Source organism: Rhopalosiphum padi, chromosome 3, assembly GCF_020882245.1.
Source record: "Rhopalosiphum padi isolate XX-2018 chromosome 3, ASM2088224v1, whole genome shotgun sequence".
Classification (NCBI taxonomy): domain Eukaryota; kingdom Metazoa; phylum Arthropoda; class Insecta; order Hemiptera; family Aphididae; genus Rhopalosiphum; species Rhopalosiphum padi.
The window spans coordinates 76735572-76759766 of record NC_083599.1 but is presented as its reverse complement, the minus strand read 5'-3'; the positions used below and the strand labels follow the sequence as shown (position 1 = coordinate 76759766).

Below are 24195 nucleotides of genomic sequence, written 5' to 3'. Positions count from 1 at the left end.
AACTAAATTTATTATATACCAGAAAGGCAGAAAAAAAAGTTAATGAAATGTTAAAAAAGTTAAGATAATTATTTTCATTTGAACAGATTTTCTATTAATATATTTTGTTATAACACTTATAACATTAAAATTATAATTTAAATAAAAAAAAATTAAATAAAAATAAGAAATAATTTAAATACAACGCAATTTTTCTACTTACAGCCAAATAACTTTGAAACTAGGATTTAAAATACAAAACAAAACATAATTATTGATATTAATATTTTTAATATTTCATAGTTTCTCTTATAAACGACGAATAGTACAATATAAAATCAAAGAGTAATTAAGTATTCATAACTTCATGTTTAGACTAAACCTTACGACATAGGTAATTTTAGCGTATAGGTAGTTTGTAGTTTCACGTTCAAATGTTATTTCACATAAATATAATAATTAATACAATATAAATACGTTATAAATTTAAATTATGCAACCTTAGGTACTATTTATTTTAACTCAATAGAAATAATAATATAATAATTTAACTGAGGATAATTTATTATTTCATTATTTTCTAAACATCAGACCGAATCATATTAACGTCTAACGGATAAAGTGATAACCACTATACATGTCAATAACAATATTGTGCCATGTATAAAAATGGATTATATAGGGCACATAATATCTTATATTAAATGAATGAGGCCTATCAAAACTGCAGAGTCTTGCGGCGGAGTATTCTAATTAGATGTTTGACTATTTTGAAAGGTGTAGTGTTTAAAATAATTATTATATTATATTGCGATTTTCTTGTTTTATTTTCTAAAATTGGGTTTCTATGGATGTACAATTAATTACATATTAAAATTTCAAATAGATCACAAGTCATTATACGACATTTTTTGTTCGGTATAGTATAATAAGTATTTGTAATAATTATAATAATGATGCTAATGATAAATACACTTGACACATCAATTTACTCCAACACGATTGTACTCTAACCTAGTCAATCTTAGCTTCATTCGACGGGTTGCTTGGTGGCAGAGAAGATATAAAAAGTCGAGAGAGAGTGAGAGCGGGAGGTTATATGAGTGTCTGTAAAGGAGAGAGACATAGAAACAATTTAATTCCCCGGTTTGAAGTTCGGATCATAGTAGCTCGTATCGAAATTTTCCTTAACCATCTGTTCATCGATCCAGTTTCTGAACAGAGCCACGTTCACGTATATTCCGGGTGTCTCGTCTCCGCATCCGATTCCCCATGCTACCATTCCAGCCTGTTGATACTGTTCGGGATTATTATCAAGTGGACACGCCAGAGGACTACCGCCATCTCCCTGCAAATATATTATGTTATAATATTTTATATTTATAAATAGTAGATTAGACACTATTTTATAAATTAGTTGTTAAGAATATACATAGCAAATAAACTCGGAACTACGAGTATTTAATAGTATTAAATATAATAATTTGTATTATTAAAATATTAAATATAAACGGAAACGTGTTTGATGTTTCACATGATTAGGTATATTTTTCTTATTCTGTACATGAAATATTTACTATTAAGTAATTAAGACGTTAGGTAGAACTCAAAATGGCTAAAGACCTGCAGAAGATCACATATTGGGAGGGAGGACCTAGTGTTGTAACGCGAGATTTATTGATAAATGTTTTTCAATTATTCATATATTCTATAGTTTTTAAGTATCATCTAAAAAATCTATTTTTAATATAACCTACATGCCATCCTATACGTAATAATGTTTTATGTAGGTATTTACAGATTTTATTTATTACTTAGGTTGGTAGAATGCTGGCAAAATAAAAAAAACTATTTTAAAGATTCGCTTTTTAATGGTTTGAATGGTTTCATGAAGAAAATTGAAATGACATTTTGAGAATCTTAAATGTTTTTAAATATTTATTTAAAGTATTTTAAAAGTGATCCAATGTAATTACCATTGTTTAATGTTGTGTAATGTATAGAAAAACTTTTTCGAAAATTAACCACTTAACCTACAGTCGTAGTTAAGAAACCAAATTTACAATACAAGGAAGGAAATAATATTAGCTGTGTCATGTTTTATTTTAAGTAATTGTTTTAAAACCTATCAACGATGTATACACGCATATATACTCGCACATATAAAAATATATAAAACAAATACTGTCATCTGTATCGACTGTATCATGTATACATATTTTTGTTTCTCATCTATTATGACTATAACATAATTAAATATTAAAATAATACTCATGGCTTATAGTGTGAAAGAAATAACGATAACTGTGTACAGTGCAAACCGATTGATGAGTTTTAAAAATAAAACAAGATACAAAAAAACTTAAGCTCAAACAGCCACATTTTTTAAATACAAGTAGGTATCAACTATTGAAAAAAACCATTCAAAAAATTACATAATCAAATAAAATTAACGATTTGAAAAATTTGATATGTTTAATGCTAAGCCCTATATAGTAATTAATTTTAAGATTTCCATCATAATTAAATAGTTTGTTTAATAATAAAAAAACGAATTATAATTAAAGAAGAAAAATCTCAATGCACTTAGTATTGTTTTTCAATATGAAGAATAATAACAAGAAATATTGAAGAGTAAAAAGTATACAGATGTATACTGTGATGTAACCTACAACTTACCTAATCTAACCTACTTACCTAAAACATTTTACTTTAATTATTTTTTTTTAATTTCTTGAGAATTTTTAATTTTTTAAGATTTTTTAATTAAATATGTTTATCTATATTAACGTATTTTTTATTTTAGGCAATAAAATACTAAATAGATTATAATTATTAAATACCTAAATATATACTTATATTATAAGTTATAATGCTTGTTTAGATAACTATCTACTAACCGTGAATTTATAACATAATTATAGGAAGAAAATGGTTGAGATACACTTACCTTGCAAGTATCTCTGCCTTTTTCCCCGCCGGCACAAATGAAACTTTCATGTAATTTGTAATTAATTCCCAACCTAGTTTTTCTCAACAGTTCCAAGCATGGATCATATGGTACGATCGGCAAATCTATGCTTTTCAAAATGACTTGATACTCGCCGGTTTTACCTATAACAACGAATCAGAAAGAAATATTTTAAAATAATTCACTATACGACATACGTAAATAATACATGTTTTTTAATTTGTTATCAATGTATATATCATATTAGTTTATTATTATTCATGTTCTTTCAAGTTCATATGTTTAAACATAAAACAAATATATATATCATTATACTAACCACTACTGTCTACTCTGTTACACCGCTGTAAGTAGATCATCTAATATCACCGAAGTTACTAGTTTAGCAAGGTTTTACACGAAAGTCAACTTTTAGATATTGGAATTTCAATTTATTTGTGGTAAGTTCCAACATAATGATAAAATATTTTACACAGTTAAGTTCCCACAAAACAGATATGTTATTTTATTTACTTCGTGATTCATAACAAGTTGTCGAACATTGATTATTTTGGAAATATCAATACTAGCTGTGAGAATAAATGGAATTGTATATGAACACTAAAATGTTTCCAAAACTTCAGACTTTTCTTAACTCTAACTTGACTATTACGAAAAATTCAACAGATTAATAAACCGATCTTTGAAGTTTTAATTGATTTAAATAATTTAGAAAGTTCTACTATTGTCTATTAGTATTTAGTAAAATATATTAATACATGTTATATATACATATTTTTTAAGACAATTGCAAATTGGAATATAAAATAAATTTAAAAATGAAATATATTTAGCGTATATATTGTTATAGCCTATAATTATATAATATTTAGAAGTTTATGAGAAATAATAAATGTATTCTCTATTCTATATAATATATATATCATAATACATTATTTACAATATTGAATATATTATATAGACTAGGAGGTATTGAGGTACCTACCTATTGCATGTCTATTAAATCGCCTTATTGGAACTTAAATATGTATATTGTTACCTGTTATCTCTAATGTAGGAACTTACCTAGGTTGGCCCGTCCACCACAGATGAAAACCCTTATCCCTTATCTGTTACTACATATACCGATAATTCTATAAATTAAAACAAAAAAATGTGTTCATTCGTTAAAAATAGTAACTGAAAAAAACATAAATAGACCATAGAAAAAATCAAATTTTAATAAAAATACACTTTTTTATTGAATTAAAACTAACAAACTATTAATTAGTTATAATTGTTAATTGGCTTTATACGTCGTACACGGTGGTAATTATAATAGTGTTAAATGCTTATACCTAATGTAATATTACGAGTATATACAATATGTAATCAAAAATTTGTATAATATGAAATCTAAAAATGTTTTATCAAAACGTTTTATCGTTCAAAAACCAAACTTATAACAAATAATTTCTTTTTTTCTTAAAATATTTAAGCACTGAAATCATCCTACAATTTACGATGAACACATGAGAACACCTCTTATTGTATCTTTTTGTGTTTAATTAATGCATTATACACGTTTTATTATATAGTAATCCTTTTTAAATGCATCCTAATTTTACTTCAATATCTGCGAAAAATATCATTTAGAAATTGGGAGATGAAATCATCTTTTTTTTAAAGTTCCTATTGCATAGATTATATATGACATAATTCATACTTACATTAAATTATTGGTTATCGTGGTAATTTTAGACCAACACCCTTTTTAGTGAGCCAGGAGGCAGTACTACGCACCCCTATTTAAGTTGGATACCAACAATTTGGCGTCTCAATTATATACTAATTTTGACTTTTTTGAGCTATTTGTAGACAATTTTATTGAATTTGTTTCTTATATATTTTTTTAATGCCTACAAAAAATTTATGAATAGATAAAAATGCTTGATAATATTTTAATACATAGAGCTCTCAATAAGTTGTTCATTATTTTCCAATTGAAAAATTAAAATTTTTAAAATTTAAAGCCTTATAAGTATCTTTTTGAAGTTAGACAAAATTCATCGACATTTCGGAAATTTCAATCAAAATTCAAGTCTGTAAATAATTGAAATTTTCCCCAAATGTTTATACCTATCATCATTTTCTATACAAAGTATAATTTTAAAATTATTTTTAAACTATTTGAGCCATTTGAGCTATTTATAGCTATAGTTATAAGAAAATTTCGATTTTTTTTTTTTTATGAATGTCAATAAAAAATATTTGATGGGTCAAAATTTCTGAACATTTAATACAAGATCACACATAAGTTGTTCTTATATTACTTTTATATAAGATTATTGAAAAAACATATTATATAAATACAAATTTTTTTTATATTCATTTTAACTTTAAACTTTAAATTCTTACAAACATTTATCAAAATTATAAACTATAGTTTGTTGTAAGAAATGTATAACATTTTTAATTTTATAGTTTAAGTTTAAAAATATAATATATCCTAAAAAGTATTTTATACTGGAACTAAGAAATCTAAAAAATGGACAAACAAATATAATATTTTGTAAACATTTGTAGAAATTGTAATTTAAAAATATGACGTGTTTCAACAATGAATAATCGATGTTAGGTGACCTAACCTATATAGTTATAAATCATTAATCAATTACATTATTCGTGAAGACTTAAAACTTTCACTTATAGTATAATATTATTATAAATTTTACTATACAACTACATAATGACGTTTTTATTTATTTTAAGATATTATCTATTTATATTATGAAACTATATTTTACTGGTTTACTGATTTTACAGAAAGATATTATTATATTTTTTAGTTATATAAGTCAAACAAATATTATTATACTAATAAAATATTAATAACGTAATAAATGTAATATTTTCGGAAAAAATTGGTAAAATAGATTACTTTAATAGATGATATGTAAAAAAGCATAATATTATGAAGTATACTTAGTGATGAAGACTGGCAGACCGTCCTCGCACAGAATCATTTTTCATATACAATGATATATTATTGAATTCAAATTTAACATACTCATACAGTGGCTCACTTAACATCTAATATTCTAATGTATATAGCAGAGCGGTACCCACTTGTTCGACTTTTTTTTTATATTCCAACTACATTAACTTTAGCGATTGCAAAGCTAAAACATATCATGTGATTCTTTTAATGAACCACACATTAAATTAAAACGATTGTAAGAAAATAAAAAAATGATAAAATATTATATAATTTGTCTCACAATTCAATGGCTCCCTGTAAAAAATAATGAAAACCCTATCAACAATTTTTTATATAACTAGCTATTAATTAATGATATTGGGATTAATGTCATAATAGACATTTTTCGCAGATATTACAGCACCTTTACACAATTTTGCTGAACGATCAAACATATACTAATGATTGTAACAATATTTTACAAATAAAAAACGGAATGCTTACCGAATACATTTTTGCCCCAACCACTGGCAATGCATCTTTCATTAGAAAACACGTAACTCTGGCTGGGCAAACAAAGTGTGCCCACATTTTCTCTGAGTAAGAACGGCTGGGTGACAATGATTAGCGCCACATCGTTGTAAAGTGCACCACCGTAATATTGTTCGTGTTTGATTATTTTAAAAACCTGACCGTCTTGTGACGGTAACAGTTCGTTTTCCGTTTGTGTATCCCATTCACCAGCACGAATTACTAATTCGTTCGGGTCTTTGCTTTTATGGGAAAAAGAACATTTGATTACTGTCAATAATAGTATAACGTTGTAAAAGTATAAGTAAAAAGAAGAGTCATGCAATGAAGTCCCAAATTTGGAATAATATTTATAACCTGAACCTCTAATACCTAATACAGTAATATACTAATATGCTTGATTATTTCTCATACTAATATAAATCAATGGTAGTCCATTATAGGTGCTCGGTAGTGATATTTGACATTAATAATAATGATTAAAAAAAATTTAATTGCAATAAAATACATGTATATCATCCCTTTTATTGGTATCATTAGTTAATAATAATTATATTAATATTTTAGCATTTGATATTCTGACAATAATCTGTTTACTAACAGTCAAAAATCTGTAAAATATTTTGTAAACTCAATTACGTTATTTTTTTGGATCAAATTACAGAAATAGTTTTTTTTTAATATTATAACGAAATATTTATGTTTTATTAAATTTTTCAACAGTAATTCTTTTTAGAAAATAATTTTCCTGTCTGGTTTAGGAAACATGTTTTAAATCGACTGAATGTTTGGGTATGACACAAGTTATTTCAATTTTTATAATCAATAACAACTATTTTATAGTTGTAAACTTGTAAATTGCAATTACAATACTATTTTTAGTTTACAGAATGTTGACTGATGAAAATTAAACATTAATCGACTAATATAGTCGTGAATGTACTTGACCAAGTATCACGTAATAAACAACTGTAAATATACAATTTGCAATTGTACATAATATTAATATTGTAGATATCGATATTATTTTTATGATAAAATGAATCATTAGAATAATCATCAATTTTAAACAATTTAACAATTTTATACTATGACATACCTATTCATAAAATTTAAAAATAGCAATATTAGTAGTAACGAGAAGATTATCTGTAAAATATAGTTTTCTGAATGTTCGTTAAAGATTTATTTTGTAAAGGTGTGAATAAATAATAGAACATTTTGACAGAAACTATGCCGATTTTTGGTAATGTATAGTTGAAAGGTAAAAATCAATTTGAAAAAATATATGCATTAATCATATCTAATATAATATGGTATTTGGAAGTTGCAGTAGAACTTTTTAAAAACAATAAATAATAATAATTGATTAAATTTTTACCCGTGTATGCAATGGACTGCAGTCAACACGACTTGTGGGTGAATCAATGAACCACCGCACAGGTAAGTTTTCGATTGATTGTATGAATGTAATTTGAGTATTGCCACCATCCAGGGGAACTCGCCGAATTGCGCTTCGTTGTGGCTGTGTCCAGTTATTCTGAATCCTACACCAGAAGGATTCCGATGGCCACAGATCGTGCGCTTTTCCTCGTAAGAAATATTTGTAGTCTCTGACGATTTCATAGGGTCCCGGCAGCACACCTTCAAGTAGTCAGGACACGGGCCTTCTTTAAACCTGTAGATTAAATGTGATGATGGTTATTTATGAGTTTATGGCTAACATAATAAAGATAATATATAAAAACATATTCACTTCTCATTTATCTATTTTCCGCGAGGGACAATGTAGTTAAAAGCAGTGTATTTATTTCATAATTCAGGCGTAAAATCTTGAAAAATTTACGCCTACTTAGAATAATCGGATTGAAATATTATTTAAACATATTTGAGTTATTACTACTTACTTATTAGTTATAACCCTTTTTTTTTCTTAATGGCTTACTAGCTATAGAAGATAGATAGAAGATAGAAGATAGTAGATTTTAGATTTGAAGTATTCGAAGTAATTTTAAAATTATAATATTATAATATAATATTTTAGAGCTGAGCAAACTTTTTTTTTTTTTTGTAAATGAGTATACACAATGTTTGCTTTTCATTTTTATAGTGATTTTGAATATAAAATTGTATCTAATTTGTACTTTAAAGAGGTACAACATTTCAAATATTTTTTTTAAATAACCAGGAAAAAAAATAATATTCTTACGCAAATTCAATTTTAAAAAGTATAAAAGAATACATATTTACTTCCTTGATTTTTAATCAAGTAAGTATGGTAATTGAAATAAAAAAAGTCTAAGTTTTTAAAACTTCAAGAATTTTTGTTAAATAGGAAAATGATAAATATGTAACTCAGTTGTAATGAGTAGTTGGATAATTAGGCTAATTTTAACATAAAATATTAATGAGAGAGATCCGAAGCGGTAAACCGATTTGAATCCACAAAAACGTCGGCGTGAACAGTCCTAAAATTTCTATTTTTTAATTTTTCTCCAAAATTATTATAGCTAAAAAGTTGGTTGATAGCTCATTAAAGAGGGATTATCAAGTAGACACAAAATATGAGATTAAAAATTTTCAAAAAAAAATTATTTGATTTTTCACAGTTAAAAAAATAGTTATTTTTTGCTAAATTTTCATTTAGCGTGGTAGATTATCGAAACTGGAGAACGGATTTTGTTATTATGGGTCTTGTACTCTTGTTAGATTTACATTGGCTAGGAGAAGTGCTGTGAAGATTTTCAGAATTTTATCTCCAATCGTTAACTCATTACAAAGCTATAAAGTTAAAAAACATAAAAAACGCCCAATAAAATGTGTTTTAATTTTTTTGAAGCTCTGCAGTGAATTTAACTATAAAAGATAAAGTTCTGAAAATCTTCACTGCACTTTTCCTAGCCAATGTGATCTAACAAGACCCCAAACAACAAAATCCGCTCTCTTGTTTCAGAGATCTATGTCACTAAATGAAAATGAAAATAAAATACATTATACATACATAATATTGCATACAAATGGTGTTTTTGGCAAAAATTAATCGATTCTATTACTGTATTACTGATAATAGTAAAATAAATTACTTTATACTTAATAGCAATATAAAAAAAACATGAAATATATTTATAGTGATAAAGGCTGATAGACCGTCTCCGCTCAAAATTGTTTTTCGTATCTATACAATTATATATCATTAATTTCAAATTTAACATAACAGTAACCAACTCGACTCCTATCTTATCATAGCAAAATGTTATTCATATTTGTCCACTTTTTTGACAACTGAGATTGTTTTAAAATCCAAACATTTCTTATTTTTATTATCAAAAAATTATTAAATTTTGGATACTTACTTCAGACTTATTTTTTTTTTTTAATGAAAAATATATTCAAAAACCAACTTTCATAATAACCTAGAATTCAGGCTAACGAATATTTTACACCTCAGTTTGAACGTGCTACATAGTTTAAATAATTGTTTTCGTATCTAATGATAGTCACAGTGTCCCACACGCAGCGATCACTACAAAATTAAAAATATTTTCCAAGTACTTTATTAAAAGTATACGCATGCCTTTAGTTGTTGCCTTCATACTAATGAATGATACAGCAGATCTTACGTTTATCTATTTTACTCAATTACTCTATTATTTTTAATATTAGAATGGATTTACTTATTATACAATTTAAAGATAAGAGTATTATCTAGCATCCTACGTAAGTAATAAGTATTTTTATATTTAAATAGTTCAAAAAAGGCCAAAAGTATTATTAAAGTATATCATGTATCGAAAATGCTATTATACACATTTGGTGCAGGACATATCGAATATCTATTTTAATCTGTTTATTTGTTTTTGAAATTTTGAATTATAAAAAATTTAACAATATCAATTTTGTCGAAAACTGATTTTGCATAATAATTCATTTTTTACTTTGATCCCTCGAGTTCTTATCTAAACGACTACACAAATTGCATCCGGCTTTATCTAAACTACTACATGAATTGCGTCCGGTTTTTAAATTTTTAAGTGAAGTTGATTCAATATTTGAGGATGGAATTTTTAATAGTTGTCCAACATTTTTTACACAATTTTTTAAAATCCTGACTTGAAAAATAATAATTATACACCATTGGTATTTTTTTACTTTTCAGATTTGAGATGTGTAAATGTTTTAGTATTAATATCGATATTTTTACTAAAACACTTACACATCTCAAATCTGAATTTCTAAAAAAAAATATACATTTTTCACTTAAAATAATAATTGCTGAATTTCAAAAGCAATTCACTCATCATCATTTTTGCAATTCGTGTGGAGCGATGAAGAGTAGTCGCGCAATATACATTTATTTTAACTGTATATTAAAAATAAAATATCATTTAATAATTATTAATTTAAATATTGTATTTTTTATAGTATGCGTGAACGCTTATACAATACTTATATATGTCACTCAGTAGTCAGTACCACACTGTCACACTCGAGAACGTTTTTTATCACTAAAAGTATCTACTTTTTGTAGAACTGTTTGTTCGTCATAACAATGTATTATCAAATAAAACTTTAGAAAACAGATTTGAATTTGTCACTAACTTTACTTTAGAACTATACTTCCCTTTTTCATTTAATGATTTTAACTCATATTACAATTTCAACGTTTTAATCATTCTAGTTATAATAAACGATAAACGTATAGTTAAAAAATGATAAAACATACCTAATGTCTATTAATCCTTCGCCATCTGTATTAATCGTGTTGTTTTTGCACAAATAATAGGGTACACATACACATTGATCCGCTGGTAGTGGGAACAATTTATCAAGTACTACATCAATACTTGTCGACGATGGTGGTGGTGGATACACTTCCGAAATTATGTCATCAATGCTTGTCGTTGATGATAGTTCCTCTTGGCCAGAAACGCTAGTCACTGTCACTTGAAACAACAGCGTGATAAACAACAATACAGATAACTACAAACAAGGAACAAAATAAAAAAATGTATATATTATTATTATGTATTATGTATTAATTATTAGACATCAAAATAAAATACTCTTCTAGAATTTAGTTTGCACTTTTGTAGCAAATATGTTTCTCAATATATACATATACTATAAGTAATCATCATTTATTACTATAACTATGAATTAAGTATAACACAGTTCATAAATTGTAATAGTTTCTATACGAGTATATAATGCTTATAACCAGGGCTACGATTTATATGCAACAGCATGTTTTTTTTTGTGACTTCTGATTATTGATTCTGTCAGTAATTTCCACCTAATGATGATATAAATGGTGATGTTTTTATTTTGCATGTTTTTGCATATTTTAGATAAAATGCATATATATTGAATAAAATTAATATTATTGCATATTTCTATTTTAAGAATGCGAAAAATGCATGTTATATAGTATATTTCTACATTCTAACTACAGTTGATAATATTATAGGCCATGTAAAAAAAATATAAGCTCCAAGTCAAATACTTAAATTACGTGAAATGTTTCCAAATTTACCTTTACCTACAAAACCAGTAGGTATTGATACGATGGACAACGTGATTGACTGCAATAACGTATTATGTAGATAATTTCAATTCATTTAAATCTGTGATCTCAGAATTAGATGACGAATCAGATTCGATAAAAAAAAGCTAAAGAATTGTTTGATAATCAAAGTTTAAAAATGATTTAGTATATATTATATTAAAAGTAATTTTTGCTTTTTATTCCAAGTCATAATTAAACTAAAGCACAAGAATTTAACACTTTATGAAAGTCTACAGATTATAATAAATGCTATGGATCGACTTCTTGAGTGTAACGGAAGAGTCGCAGATAAAGTTAAAAACAAAATACCCTAAGTTTTACAAAAAAATAAAGGATATAAAACTCTATCAATAAATAAAAGTATTAAATGGCAAATCGGATGGGGACAATATTTCAGTTGTAATTTAACACCACGACAAATTTTTTTATTTAAATATGCGGTAACTACATCATGTGACGTTGAGCTTCAGTAAATATAAATGATAAATCAATACTACGATCCAATCGCCGATCATTTATATTCGAAAATTAAAAAAATATGTGTTCGTAGCATGTTATATTTGAATAATATTGAATGAGTATTGAAATTTGGTTAAATTCTAAATTTAAATATTTATAAAAAAATACTATGACAATAAATTTTCGATGTTTTTTTTAAATTGATAATGAACCACTTATTAGGAACCTTGTATTAAATTTTTAAGCATTTAGCGTAAAAATTCACGTTTTTCTTAAAATTGTTATTTATACTGGTAATTTTATTTTTGGCCTCTACCTCTATAAAGTACAAATTAGATAAAATTGTCTATCTAAACCACCCTCAATGTTGGGAATTTAAACATTTTATCAAGAACTTATAGTGTACTCAAAAACATAAAAAAAACACATCACTATAAAACATTGATCACCTCGCTCAGAATCCAAAACGTTTCTGACAAATTATAATTTATAATTTAAATTTTTTTATATATAACATTACAGTAGGTACCTACATCATAAAAACAATCTGAGCTTGATAATTTCTAAATAAAGAACACGATTATCGGGTTATTTATGCTTTGCAATTAATTTAAAAAATATATATACGGATATAAGTATAATCATTTCTAACACCACATTCCGTCATTTTCAAGGCCAAAACAAGTATAATAACATAATTATGTTATTATTGTTATTTGTTAGTATTAAATTTTTACATATTATTAATTATTATTGTAAATTATTTTTAAAATTAAAAATAATAAAGTTTTACAGAAACATGTTTTATAATTTTGTTAAATACAAATTACTATATTACCTACAGATAAATATTTCAGTTTTTTATAACTGATTAAGTGATGAGTATAAAATGATTTGATAACAATTTAGCTATAGAAATTTATTTTTATGTAAATTATCCCTTTCTATAAAAATAATGAATTTAATATTACTATCTAAATGTTTATACTTTTGATATTTAATTCGAAGTATGTATACTGAATGATTTTCTGATTTTCAATATTATTTCTTTTCAAATAATACATACGCATTCATACGTTAAACTGTGTTTAAGTTTGAGTACCTATATAGTTGCTAATACCGCTCACTTTCCAATAAAAACCTACGTAGCATTAATTTACTCACAATTTTGAATCCAAGTACCTAAATAACATACATATTACATATATAAATCTAAAATAATATACTATTACATTAGATGTAAATACCTATACCAATTTAATGATTAGTAATTTAGTATATTCAATAATTAATTAGTAATTATGTAATAATAAACTAGGAAATTATGTTATATACGAACAATAAATATGGTCTAATACTATTTAATTATTAAAAGTTCACTGAAAATAAGCTATGTAAAAAAAAATATCTAAACAATCACACTTGTTAACTTTTTTGAAGTTCTGTAGTTTTCCCTTACACTTAAAGAAACTATGGTCTATGATAAACCTATAGGTAATGTAATAATTGAACAATGACAACTTTTAAATTGGTAGACCGACATTGAACAAGCTAAGATATGAATAAAAGTAATAAATAACAAGACCATAAGTACGCCAATTTTTCCTAATAGTATATTATTTTGATTTACGTACTCTCCTACGCTCAACAACAGCTGTTTGTATATATCTTTAGCATCTTTAATCAGGGTTATGTGCCATATAAACAAATATTACACCGTAAATAATTTAAATTATTAAGTTTGACGCATTCAAGTATGTAATAGTAAAATAATTTTAAAAACTTTAAGTTGAAAAAGTTGACATACATTGCAAATTGGCAGTTCAAACATACTACGGGCAGGATGGGTAAATGCCCTTATATAATTTTTGGTACCCAACTAGGCCAGTTATAAAAACGTTGTGTTTTGAGTATCAATAAAATTAAATTCACTAGTACCGGGTTACATAAAAAATTGATTAATTTAATATAATTCAATAAAATGTAATAGTTCAATCACAGGTCACTAAGCTATGTCTAAAGAATCATTAACTCATTATTGATTCATTAAATATTTAGTTATAGTTCATACAATCCAAAATAGGTATATTTATTTTAGAAAAGATTTTTGCTTAATATGTATTATATTTATTTCATATTTTACTATTTAGATAAATTAAATATACTCATGATATAACTATATCAAATATATTAGTTAATTTAATTCCATTTTGTTTTTAAACAACAATCCGTGTATGAAAAGTATCAGAAAAGTGAATTATAATAAAAAAGTTTATCATTCATGACAATTAAAATTCAATACCTACGCATTAATATTATACAGGGTTTTCATCTAGTTCATGTCCACACGCTAAGCAGTAAAAATATCATAAATTTAGTTCTACATACTTTCAAGTAGGTATACTTTGCAGTTTTTAAATATATAACCATTCATATTCTAAATGCCGAGTAGAATAATTTTAGTTAACATTTTTTTAATAGAATATTAACGCGATACTTGATACCAAGTTTAGTATTTTGGCAAACATTTTTTTTTTTATTAGATTTCACAAAATATTATGCTAAGACGTCGGTAAATTGGTTAATAAATTGCGATATTCTGAACAAATTCGAAAATGTAGTTAGTTTTTATAATCATACAATGTATGGCAACGTCGAATTTTTATTTCATATATAATTATAAAAAAATTAAAACATTTTAAATACAATATATTGTGATATAATCTATTTAGAATTAATATTGTAATTTTTTAAAAGAATTTATATTTAAAATTAAAATTTTTTTTTCTTACATATCCTTTATTAAATCTTAACATTTTGAAATTTCAAATTATGGTAACAGTCCAATGCATGACTTATAAATCGATTTTTAGCCTAATACTAAATTTAATACTAAATTTATTATATAAAAACTTTACAATATAATAAAATTCTATAATTTTAGAAGTCATAAAAATATAGGTAAATATTATTACTACTTAAATTAGAACCATGTTTTCACTATGTCGAAAGTATAATTGAGTAATTCATCGGGCAATAATTCAAAATAAAATAAATCCAACTCAGGACAATAAAATATTCGTATACTCAATACAAAAAAGTAAGCAAATGGCTGAAATGGAGACTGTTCTGTTGTACATTAGGTGTCGAGTATAGCCGTATAGGTCACTATTATGGGTGTGTTAAATTTGAATTCAATGATAGATTATTGTATATGAAAAACGATTCTGGTGGATCTATAAATATTCTAAATCGTCTTATTTTAGTTTTAATATTACGGAGATTGATACAATTTTTTTTTGAAAAAATTCCATTTATAATACTATTAGTATTTAATTATTATAATTTATAATAATATAAATTTTTAACAAATTATAACAATTTATATAACTCAAAATTTAATAAAAATCTTTCTGTAAATAGCGTAAAACTTCAAAAATATAGATTCATATACAGTATCAATAAATAGATATCTTAAAATTAATTAAAAAATGCTTTTGTAATTTTGACGAATTTTGTCAAACTTTGAATTTGAAATGTTTACAATAAAAAATGAGACTAAGTATTGTTAATATTTTTATACAGACAGAAAAACAACTTTTGTAGTATTTAACATTCAAGAACTTTGACGCAGCAAATAACTTTATCGACATTAAAAACATTTCAAAGAGAATCAAAATATTGTTAAAAACTTTAAGTAACTACGGTTATTCATTTTTAAATTAAAACAAAAATAAAAAACGTTTGGGGAGAAATAACTATTATACGTGAATGAAAATATCGCATGAAAAATAAAAAACCAAAGGTTAGAACGTTATCAGTGATGTAGAGTTGAATATCTTTCGAGGTTTTATTTTTTAAACTAGATTTAAGCATTTTACATTTGTAAATTTGTAATATTTAACATACTCATTACTCATATCTTGTTTAAAAATTAAAAGACCGAAAAATATCCAACGTTATACAATCACTGATAATCTTCTAAGCTAACTTTGATAATAGGTAAATTCACTCTAATACTAAATCTAACCAGGGAATCAAAACAGTTTTTACCCGGGTAACCCGGAAAAAATTTTACATGGTTTCGTACCCGAAACCCGTAAAAAATGTTATCCGATTTTTAACATACGTAAAACTCGTAACCCACTAAAAATGTTCACCGGTTTTAAACCGAAATATTTTAACCCATTTTGACACCCAGAATCTAACACATAATAATGGGTTCTACTGAACACAAATTTCCTATGTTGTATATAATGTAAGACGGAGACCACACAAACGTCAAACACATGTGGGTACAGTATATCGGATATACTATATCCTCTTAAATATTAATGCTAACAAAACAATATTGATTGTGCTAAACTCAAATTTTTTATAATGTGCATTGGACAGATATCTAGAGTAAATAAATAATTCATTAATATCATATTTAATAACAATGTTAAGGCAAAAAATTACTTATAGATTTCGTACTGAACCGTTACCAAAATTACTGCAATTTATTAATTTAAAAATATTGTTTAGGAAAATTCTATTTTAATAGTTTTTGAACTTAATATTTTAAGAAAAAAATAAGAGCTTAAATTATATTTTCTAAAAATGATTTTATTTTAACTTACATGATAATTTTCAGAACCCAACAATTTTAATAGATAACCATCATTTAATCATCCAATGTCAGTTTTAAAAGTATCAACAAGGCATAAACGAAATCATTAATATTTCTATAATTCTAATTTGTATAGACACCAAGCACAAATGTATTTATAATTTTAACTTTTCAAACACCAGTTAGTTAATACTGTTATTAATAAATATTATTATAAGGGGTAAAAAATATTACATCACTATAATAGTTTACTAGACAAACAAAACCAACATAGGTATTTCAATGTGCCATTAAAACTAATACATGAATTACATTTTTTTTTGTCTGTCTGCTGTTAAAAGTAAATACTATATTATAATATATTACCTAATATACAACTAAAAACTATTTTAATTCTTAGTAACAAAATAAATATAAGTATATACACTGATGAATATAAAAAAATAAATTATTGTAAGTCATAAATTCATAATATGCCTATAATAATTAATAATAATTAATAAATAATAAGCATAGAGCGTAAGTAATAGAAAATCGATAATGACATAATAGAATATGAAAAAAAAACCAGTTTTATGTTGAATGTGGATATATATATATAATACCTACTGGTTAGAGTTGATATGTACTCGTATTAGTCGTACTAGTAACTATTTGTCTGTATATAAAATATATAAACATATAATTATTACATGTAATACCTATGGTATTGCTTTATATAAAAAATAAATTCATAAGCATAACCAATGATGAGTATGATCTGTGAAACATAATATTATTAGTCCAATTAATATAGGTACAAATTATTTTTATTAAATATATACAAAATAAAAATTTTAATGTGAAACAAAATATATTAAATCCTTTAATGATTTAAAGTTATTATTTATAAAATAATTCAACAGTCAAACATTAAACATTGGTCAAGGTGTGTATAATCATATATTAATATTAAGACTCAAGTAACATAGTACCTATCTAATAATTTTAGTACAGTTTTAAATTATAAAGTTAATATTACGAACTTATCACTTTATTATGGGTTATATCAATTTTATATTTATGAATATGAAAATGATTTGTTCTCGAGGTAATTAGGTGATACACTATTATGTAAATGAGAAGTCAAGTAAGTTGTAGGTAGATTAGTTATAGTTTAGAGGATGAAATGACTGACGTCTGTGGTGTTTAGCATTAAGATCACCCCAATTATAATATTATTATCAAGAAGGTTAGTTAAGAGCAATAAGAAATTATGATATAAGAAATTATAAATCGGATTGTTATTCAATATTTTTGTTTACGATTCCATCTAGGTAGTTAGACTTGAGAATTGAATAGCTAGATGGGTTGTCTATTTTTGATCTGGTAGTGATATAATTTGTTGATATTAATAATTCAGGTGTAATACATACATAGAAACTTGAAACATTCCACAATTACATTTCAAGAGAGTTAAAAAAAAAATGAATAATATGTTAGTACCAAGTAGTAAATACTAAATAAATTCACATAGAAGATAGAACCGTTTTTCGTATGAAATGGTTAAACATTGAATTAGAATTTAATACATCCTTTGTAGTAACTTATTTGACACTTATTGTAAAACAGAACGTAACTTTCGGTTTTTTATTTTTAGGCGTTGTAAATCTACCATTAATTATGTAATAGGTTTCCGTTCAATAGTTATAACATACTTATATAGAAGTATAAAATCACTTAAGCTGCTCTGTATACATGGATCATGATTCATGGGATTTTTATTTTACATATTCATTTATTCTTAATGAATAATTGCATTATCATCATTACCTGTAATTTGCTTTTGATAAAATATTAACCCCCCTGCTAAACGTCGACCAAGGATACTCGAGAGTCAAAGATCAAAATTATAATATATTATAACTGATATCATCATATCAATAATAATAATTAATATTTTTTTCATGTGTAAACTGATTTTAAATTTGATCGATTTTAATTGAAGATCTATTTCTAAGTTTTTAATGATAAGACATATAAGTACGTACATGGAGGTAAATTAAAAAAAAAATGAATGAATGTGATAAATGTAAGTAAGATGACACATCGGTCAGGTGAAGAGTAAAAAAAATTGAGAACTATTAAAATTAGACATATTTATGACGTGAATAGCAAATATAGTGTTCACACGATTAGTACTATGCTTTACCTATTAAAATTAAAAATTGTAAGAACTACAAAATAATTAATCAAATTTCCACGATCTTAGCTAATTTTGACAACATTTTAACTCCGAACTTATGAAAAGTTAAACATTTACATTTTCGATATTTTAAAATACCTATAAATGCAATTGAAAGTTACTTTCAGTATAGAAAACTATAATTTAAGTATTTATAAAATGTTTCAAGTTTTTTCAATTAATATTTTTGAATAATAAAAATAAATAACAAAAATCGCTAAAGTATAAATTGTTATTATACATTTTAATTTTCAATGTTCTCAAAATTTGAACTTCTAATGTTTATAAAAATAACGTACCTATGTGGCTTTGGCTTTACACCATTATTATTTTTTTTTTTTTTTAATTCCCAGAGAAAAAATATAAGAAAACTAGCATTACCGTAAATGTAAAAGTTAGAAATTTTATGCATTTTTAACTACAGAATAGTTTTTAAATTTTTGAGATATTCATGTATTAAACAAACTTTTAAATTTTGAACGCTTATAAAAAATATCACTGTAATTTAGATATTTTTTAATTGAAGAAACCAAAAATTAAATTGAATTTAAATTATCAATTTTTAGCTACAATAATTGAAAATTTGAACTATATGTAATTAAACTACAAAATAATACATTTTTGCATGTTTATCAAAATTTGAATTTCAAACATTCGTAAAGAAAAACCTTTCAAGCTGAATATTAAAGCATTTTAACTGCAGCTAAAACTAACATCATAGACAATAATAAAATAATAATAAAATCATAATTCATTTGATCAAAAAAACTAATCGCTACACTCAGAATCTAAGACATTTTAAATTATATTACTTATATTAAGGTCAAATCTATTTAATGATTATCATATAAACGTATTATTTGAATATTCTAGGTATGAACTCATCTAAAATGTATAATATTTTACTATATGAAATTTAAAAACTAATTATAAATGTATAAAAACTACCTATACTTTAGGTAAAATTAAATGTTTTTATTTCTCTAGAACATATTGTATTTAATGTGTTAATGTGAACTACGAAAGACGCGTATTAGGTGCACATAATATACTATAAAAGTTATAACACATTTAGGTAAAATATACATTAATGTATTTTTAATTTTAGTTGGTTCCGTAATTAAACAATCACAACATTCAGTAGACTTCGGAATACTTCATTAATTGGACTTACTTAATTTATACCACATTATACCATTATTATTTTAATATTGTTTATGCAGACTGTAGATCATATTCAGTGTTTAATTTAATTCTTGTTATGTTTAAGATAAATATTTAATTTTTTAACATGCATTGTATAAATTTATTATTTTCCTCTGCAAACATGTAATTAAAATAATAATCGTTATTATAAGGTTTCATTTCTTGGACCGGTAGCACGCTATATATGAATATTAGAAAATAATTTAGCAATAAATATTCGACTTCAAACTAAAAAGTGGTAACTATATAAAACTAGATTTATAACACGTCGTAACAGTTACATTTGTCAATGTTATTGTGATTTTATAATTTTGGTAACTCGATTGGAAAATTGTATGTAATCGTATTATTTCAAGTTTTTATTTATTGACCGTAAAATAAAACGTAACATCAACTTCAAAGGCCATTAGTTACAAAGTAGTATTACATATTAATCAATTAAACAACTAGATAACAACTATTTTTTTTTTTAAATATGATTATTGATTATATAATTTTTATTTCAAGTTTTGTATATGATATAATTGTATACAAATATATAATATATTATTTTGTACTAGTTCTTATAAATTATAATAAAGAATTTACTAAGCCAGGCGCGATTATCAAAAATAAAATTTATATAAACAAATGGCATATAGGTATTCCTTAACTTGATTGCAATTTGTAATTTAATAAATTTTACATTTTGTTCAAGTATAAAGTAAATATTAATATCTTATTATAAATAATTTACATTCCACTCATTTAATTATATTATTGTAAATACTCAGTAAAAATAATGAGTATTTTAGAAGTACAGTGCACTTGATGTGATTTATCAATAAAAAACTCTCTTATTTTTTAAAAGTAATTTCAGCGTGTGCCTATTGAATATTACAATATTGCTGTAGATAGTATAACATGTCAGCTATCAATAGGTATCTTTAAATATTAATATCACATTATCAATTATATATCAATATCCATTGTTTATTAAAACTTTACGATTTATCTACGACTTTTTTAGACGTCTAGTTTAAATTATTTTCTTTTCTACGGTCATCCTTAGACTACACATTTAACTTCTACAGATAACTTGAAAATCAATTTTTTTTTGTCACCGTATTTCTAAAGCCTATATAATTTTTGGAAAGTAGAGGATATTTTCAATTAAGCATAATAACGATCGCTAAAAGAATAATAAGCAAATTTTTTTGAAATGATTAGTAAGTATGACGAATGGCGATGAATTTTTAAAATGGCATGTATTATGTTCAAATTCGCTAGTAAAAAGCAATTATATGTGCTGCCTGTGTAGTTATAATCCATACTGACAATAAGACATCAAACCTTAAACTGCCGACTTTTTAGTATTTATTCAATAAAATGCCATGTGCTTATCAAATTTTAGTTCCCTAAGTCAGCGGTAATAAGTGCGATAAGCGCTAGCATTAATATATTATTTATATATGATTGATTTTTGTTAGTTTGAATTTAAGATGGATTTTCCTAAATTATAATACATGCTTTTTCTTTTTTTTAACACCGTTCCTCGCGTTTTTTATCATCCAAATCGTTTACCAATGTAAATGAAATAAAATCGGCAGTTGTGCGCAGCCATAAACAGTCGAAATACATCAGCATTAAACAATAATTCACTATAAAGTCCTTGCCGTACTAACATAAAGCCACTACTCTCTTGCAACGACCGGTTGCAGTCTATTAAAGCACTGTAAACTACAAGTAACAACCGACAACTAAACGGTAGTGAGCAACAAAATTTGAAAAATGAGTTTATTATATCAAAATATTCGTTATTTTATGACGCATTTTTTGATTCCTTATTAAAAATACTGTAAATGTAATAGATTTCATATAATGAGCGCGGTTAAACATAAAAATATTTACAAATATATGAAGATATACTAAGCAAAAAGGCAGTAACTGACCACATCATTTATGGTAATTTTGCTTAGTATCGACTCGAATACGGTATTTTCGTTTTGTATTTATAATAATTTTATAGCCGTATCACACAATGTCATGTAATCATAATTTACAAAGATACTGTTAACATTACGGGTTATATTATTAATTCTGCGATTGTGATTTGACCCATCGACTATGGTACATTATTATATCATTATAATGATAATATCTTCAAGCTTCCAATGTTGTACGCGTAATATGTTTAAATATGCATAATAATACTGCTTTTCCCTCTGTAAACAATAATATTTATGCCATACGCCCCTAAGTACGTATTTGTTTTTTTAAGGTCGGTATTAAGACTAGGTATCTCAGAATTTATCTACGAGTGTTATTGGGTTCTCTACAGGAAAAGTTATTTAAGCATCGTTAACATATTATTATATTTTGATAATGTGACAAAAAACGACGAGACGATTCAGAAAAAGTTATTTTTCTCAAAACTACTACATTGTTGCTTACTGCCTTGGGAACTGGGAAGGCAGTAGAGGTGGTGTTTACAATATATTTATATGTATTCCTCGACAGACGATCCGTATATTCGCTCTGTATATAGTATTATTCGGTCTCGTAGAATAACCGTCGCACATAACGACTACCTATACAATATATCACTCACCGGCAGCGCCGAAGGTCTCTTGAGGGTCGGGCCCGACATGTCAACCAGAAACGACGTCGATCCTGTTCGGAAATGTTCGGCGCGCCTGCCGCTCGGAGTAACGGAAAAACGGGCAACCAGCGCGACGACGCAAACGCGACGGACGGACAGAGTGTAATGTTATGATATTGTAATAACACCGCGTAAAGGTAAAACGGTGCGCGCTGGATCGAGAGAAATGTGAAAACAATAATAATTTTTATCGTCGTTTTCGGCAGTGGTCAACGAAAAACACCGTCACTGTGGCGCGGCGACTGTCCGAGGGATGTAGTGGGGCGCGATGCCGTCCTACGGGAACGCTCGACGGAACGGGTGTGATGGGCGCGAACGGTCGGGAGCGTAGAGAATACGCGAAAACCGCGGAAAACCGGTGATGGCGGCGGTCCGATGCGCGTACAGCGTTTCGGGGAGACCGTGCGCGCGCCGCTGGTCGCCCCACCCCCCTCTCACTGCTGACCGGTGACCGTCGGCGCCCGCGGAATGTATTATTATTATTATTATTATTATTATTATTAATAAAATATGGAATTTTTTTTATCATTATTATATGCACGTATAACAGGATTTGTAAAGGTCATCCAAGCACATCATTATTATTATTAGTGTATTAAAAATATTAATACACACGAGCAATAATAACACGATATTATTAAGTACTGTGTGTTATACGTCATGACGTCGTATGCCATCCGCTGCGATTTTGTGGGATCGCAAAAGATAATATGATAATATTATTCCACAATTCAATATAATATATTATGCTCGTGACGAGCAAAAATATAAATTATTGTTATTATCGTGAAACCGGTCCCGGATCGGCGGCGGTACGAAAAACCACTCGCCGTCGCCGAAGGAGACCTTGCTCGGAGTGCGGAGAGTGTGGCGATCGGTGCGCACTGCGCGTCACCTCGGGCAATCTACGTCACGAGTCGCCGTTCCAATACGTCTTTTCAACTTTCAAGGTAGAAAACAGAGCGATCCATAATACCCACCTACTAAGAGTGTTCGCCGCAGACACCGATTCCGCAAATACGTACTAACCAGACGCGCATTCGATAT

The 24195-nt window shown here is 26.0% G+C and overlaps 1 protein-coding gene across 1 annotated transcript; it reads right to left on the bottom strand.

Moving 5' to 3' along the window:
• Positions 1-250: 250 nt before the first annotated feature.
• LOC132924219 (phenoloxidase-activating factor 2-like) lies at positions 251-23488 on the bottom strand. Its single transcript, XM_060988393.1, has 6 exons — positions 23098-23488; positions 11164-11420; positions 7822-8118; positions 6414-6682; positions 2930-3093; positions 251-1327 (listed from the first exon to the last, which is right to left on the bottom strand). The coding sequence occupies exons 1-6, from the start codon at positions 23134-23136 to the stop codon at positions 1115-1117; spliced, it is 1239 nt and encodes a 412-aa protein (XP_060844376.1). The 5' UTR covers positions 23137-23488; the 3' UTR covers positions 251-1114.
• Positions 23489-24195: the final 707 nt, after the last annotated feature.

What these genes read in the sequence shown, in the direction of transcription:
- LOC132924219 (XM_060988393.1), bottom strand. Translation starts at nt 23,136, where the DNA reads ATGTCGGGCCCGACCCTCAAGAGACCTTCGGCGCTGCCG. An exon ending in AGAGACCTTCGGCGCTGCCG is followed by an intron (nt 11,421 to 23,097) that starts GTGAGTGATATA and finishes CCTTGTTTGTAG; the next exon opens with TTATCTGTATTGTTGTTTAT. An exon ending in AAGGCAGAGATACTTGCAAG is followed by an intron (nt 1,328 to 2,929) that starts GTAAGTGTATCT and finishes ATATATTTGCAG; the next exon opens with GGAGATGGCGGTAGTCCTCT.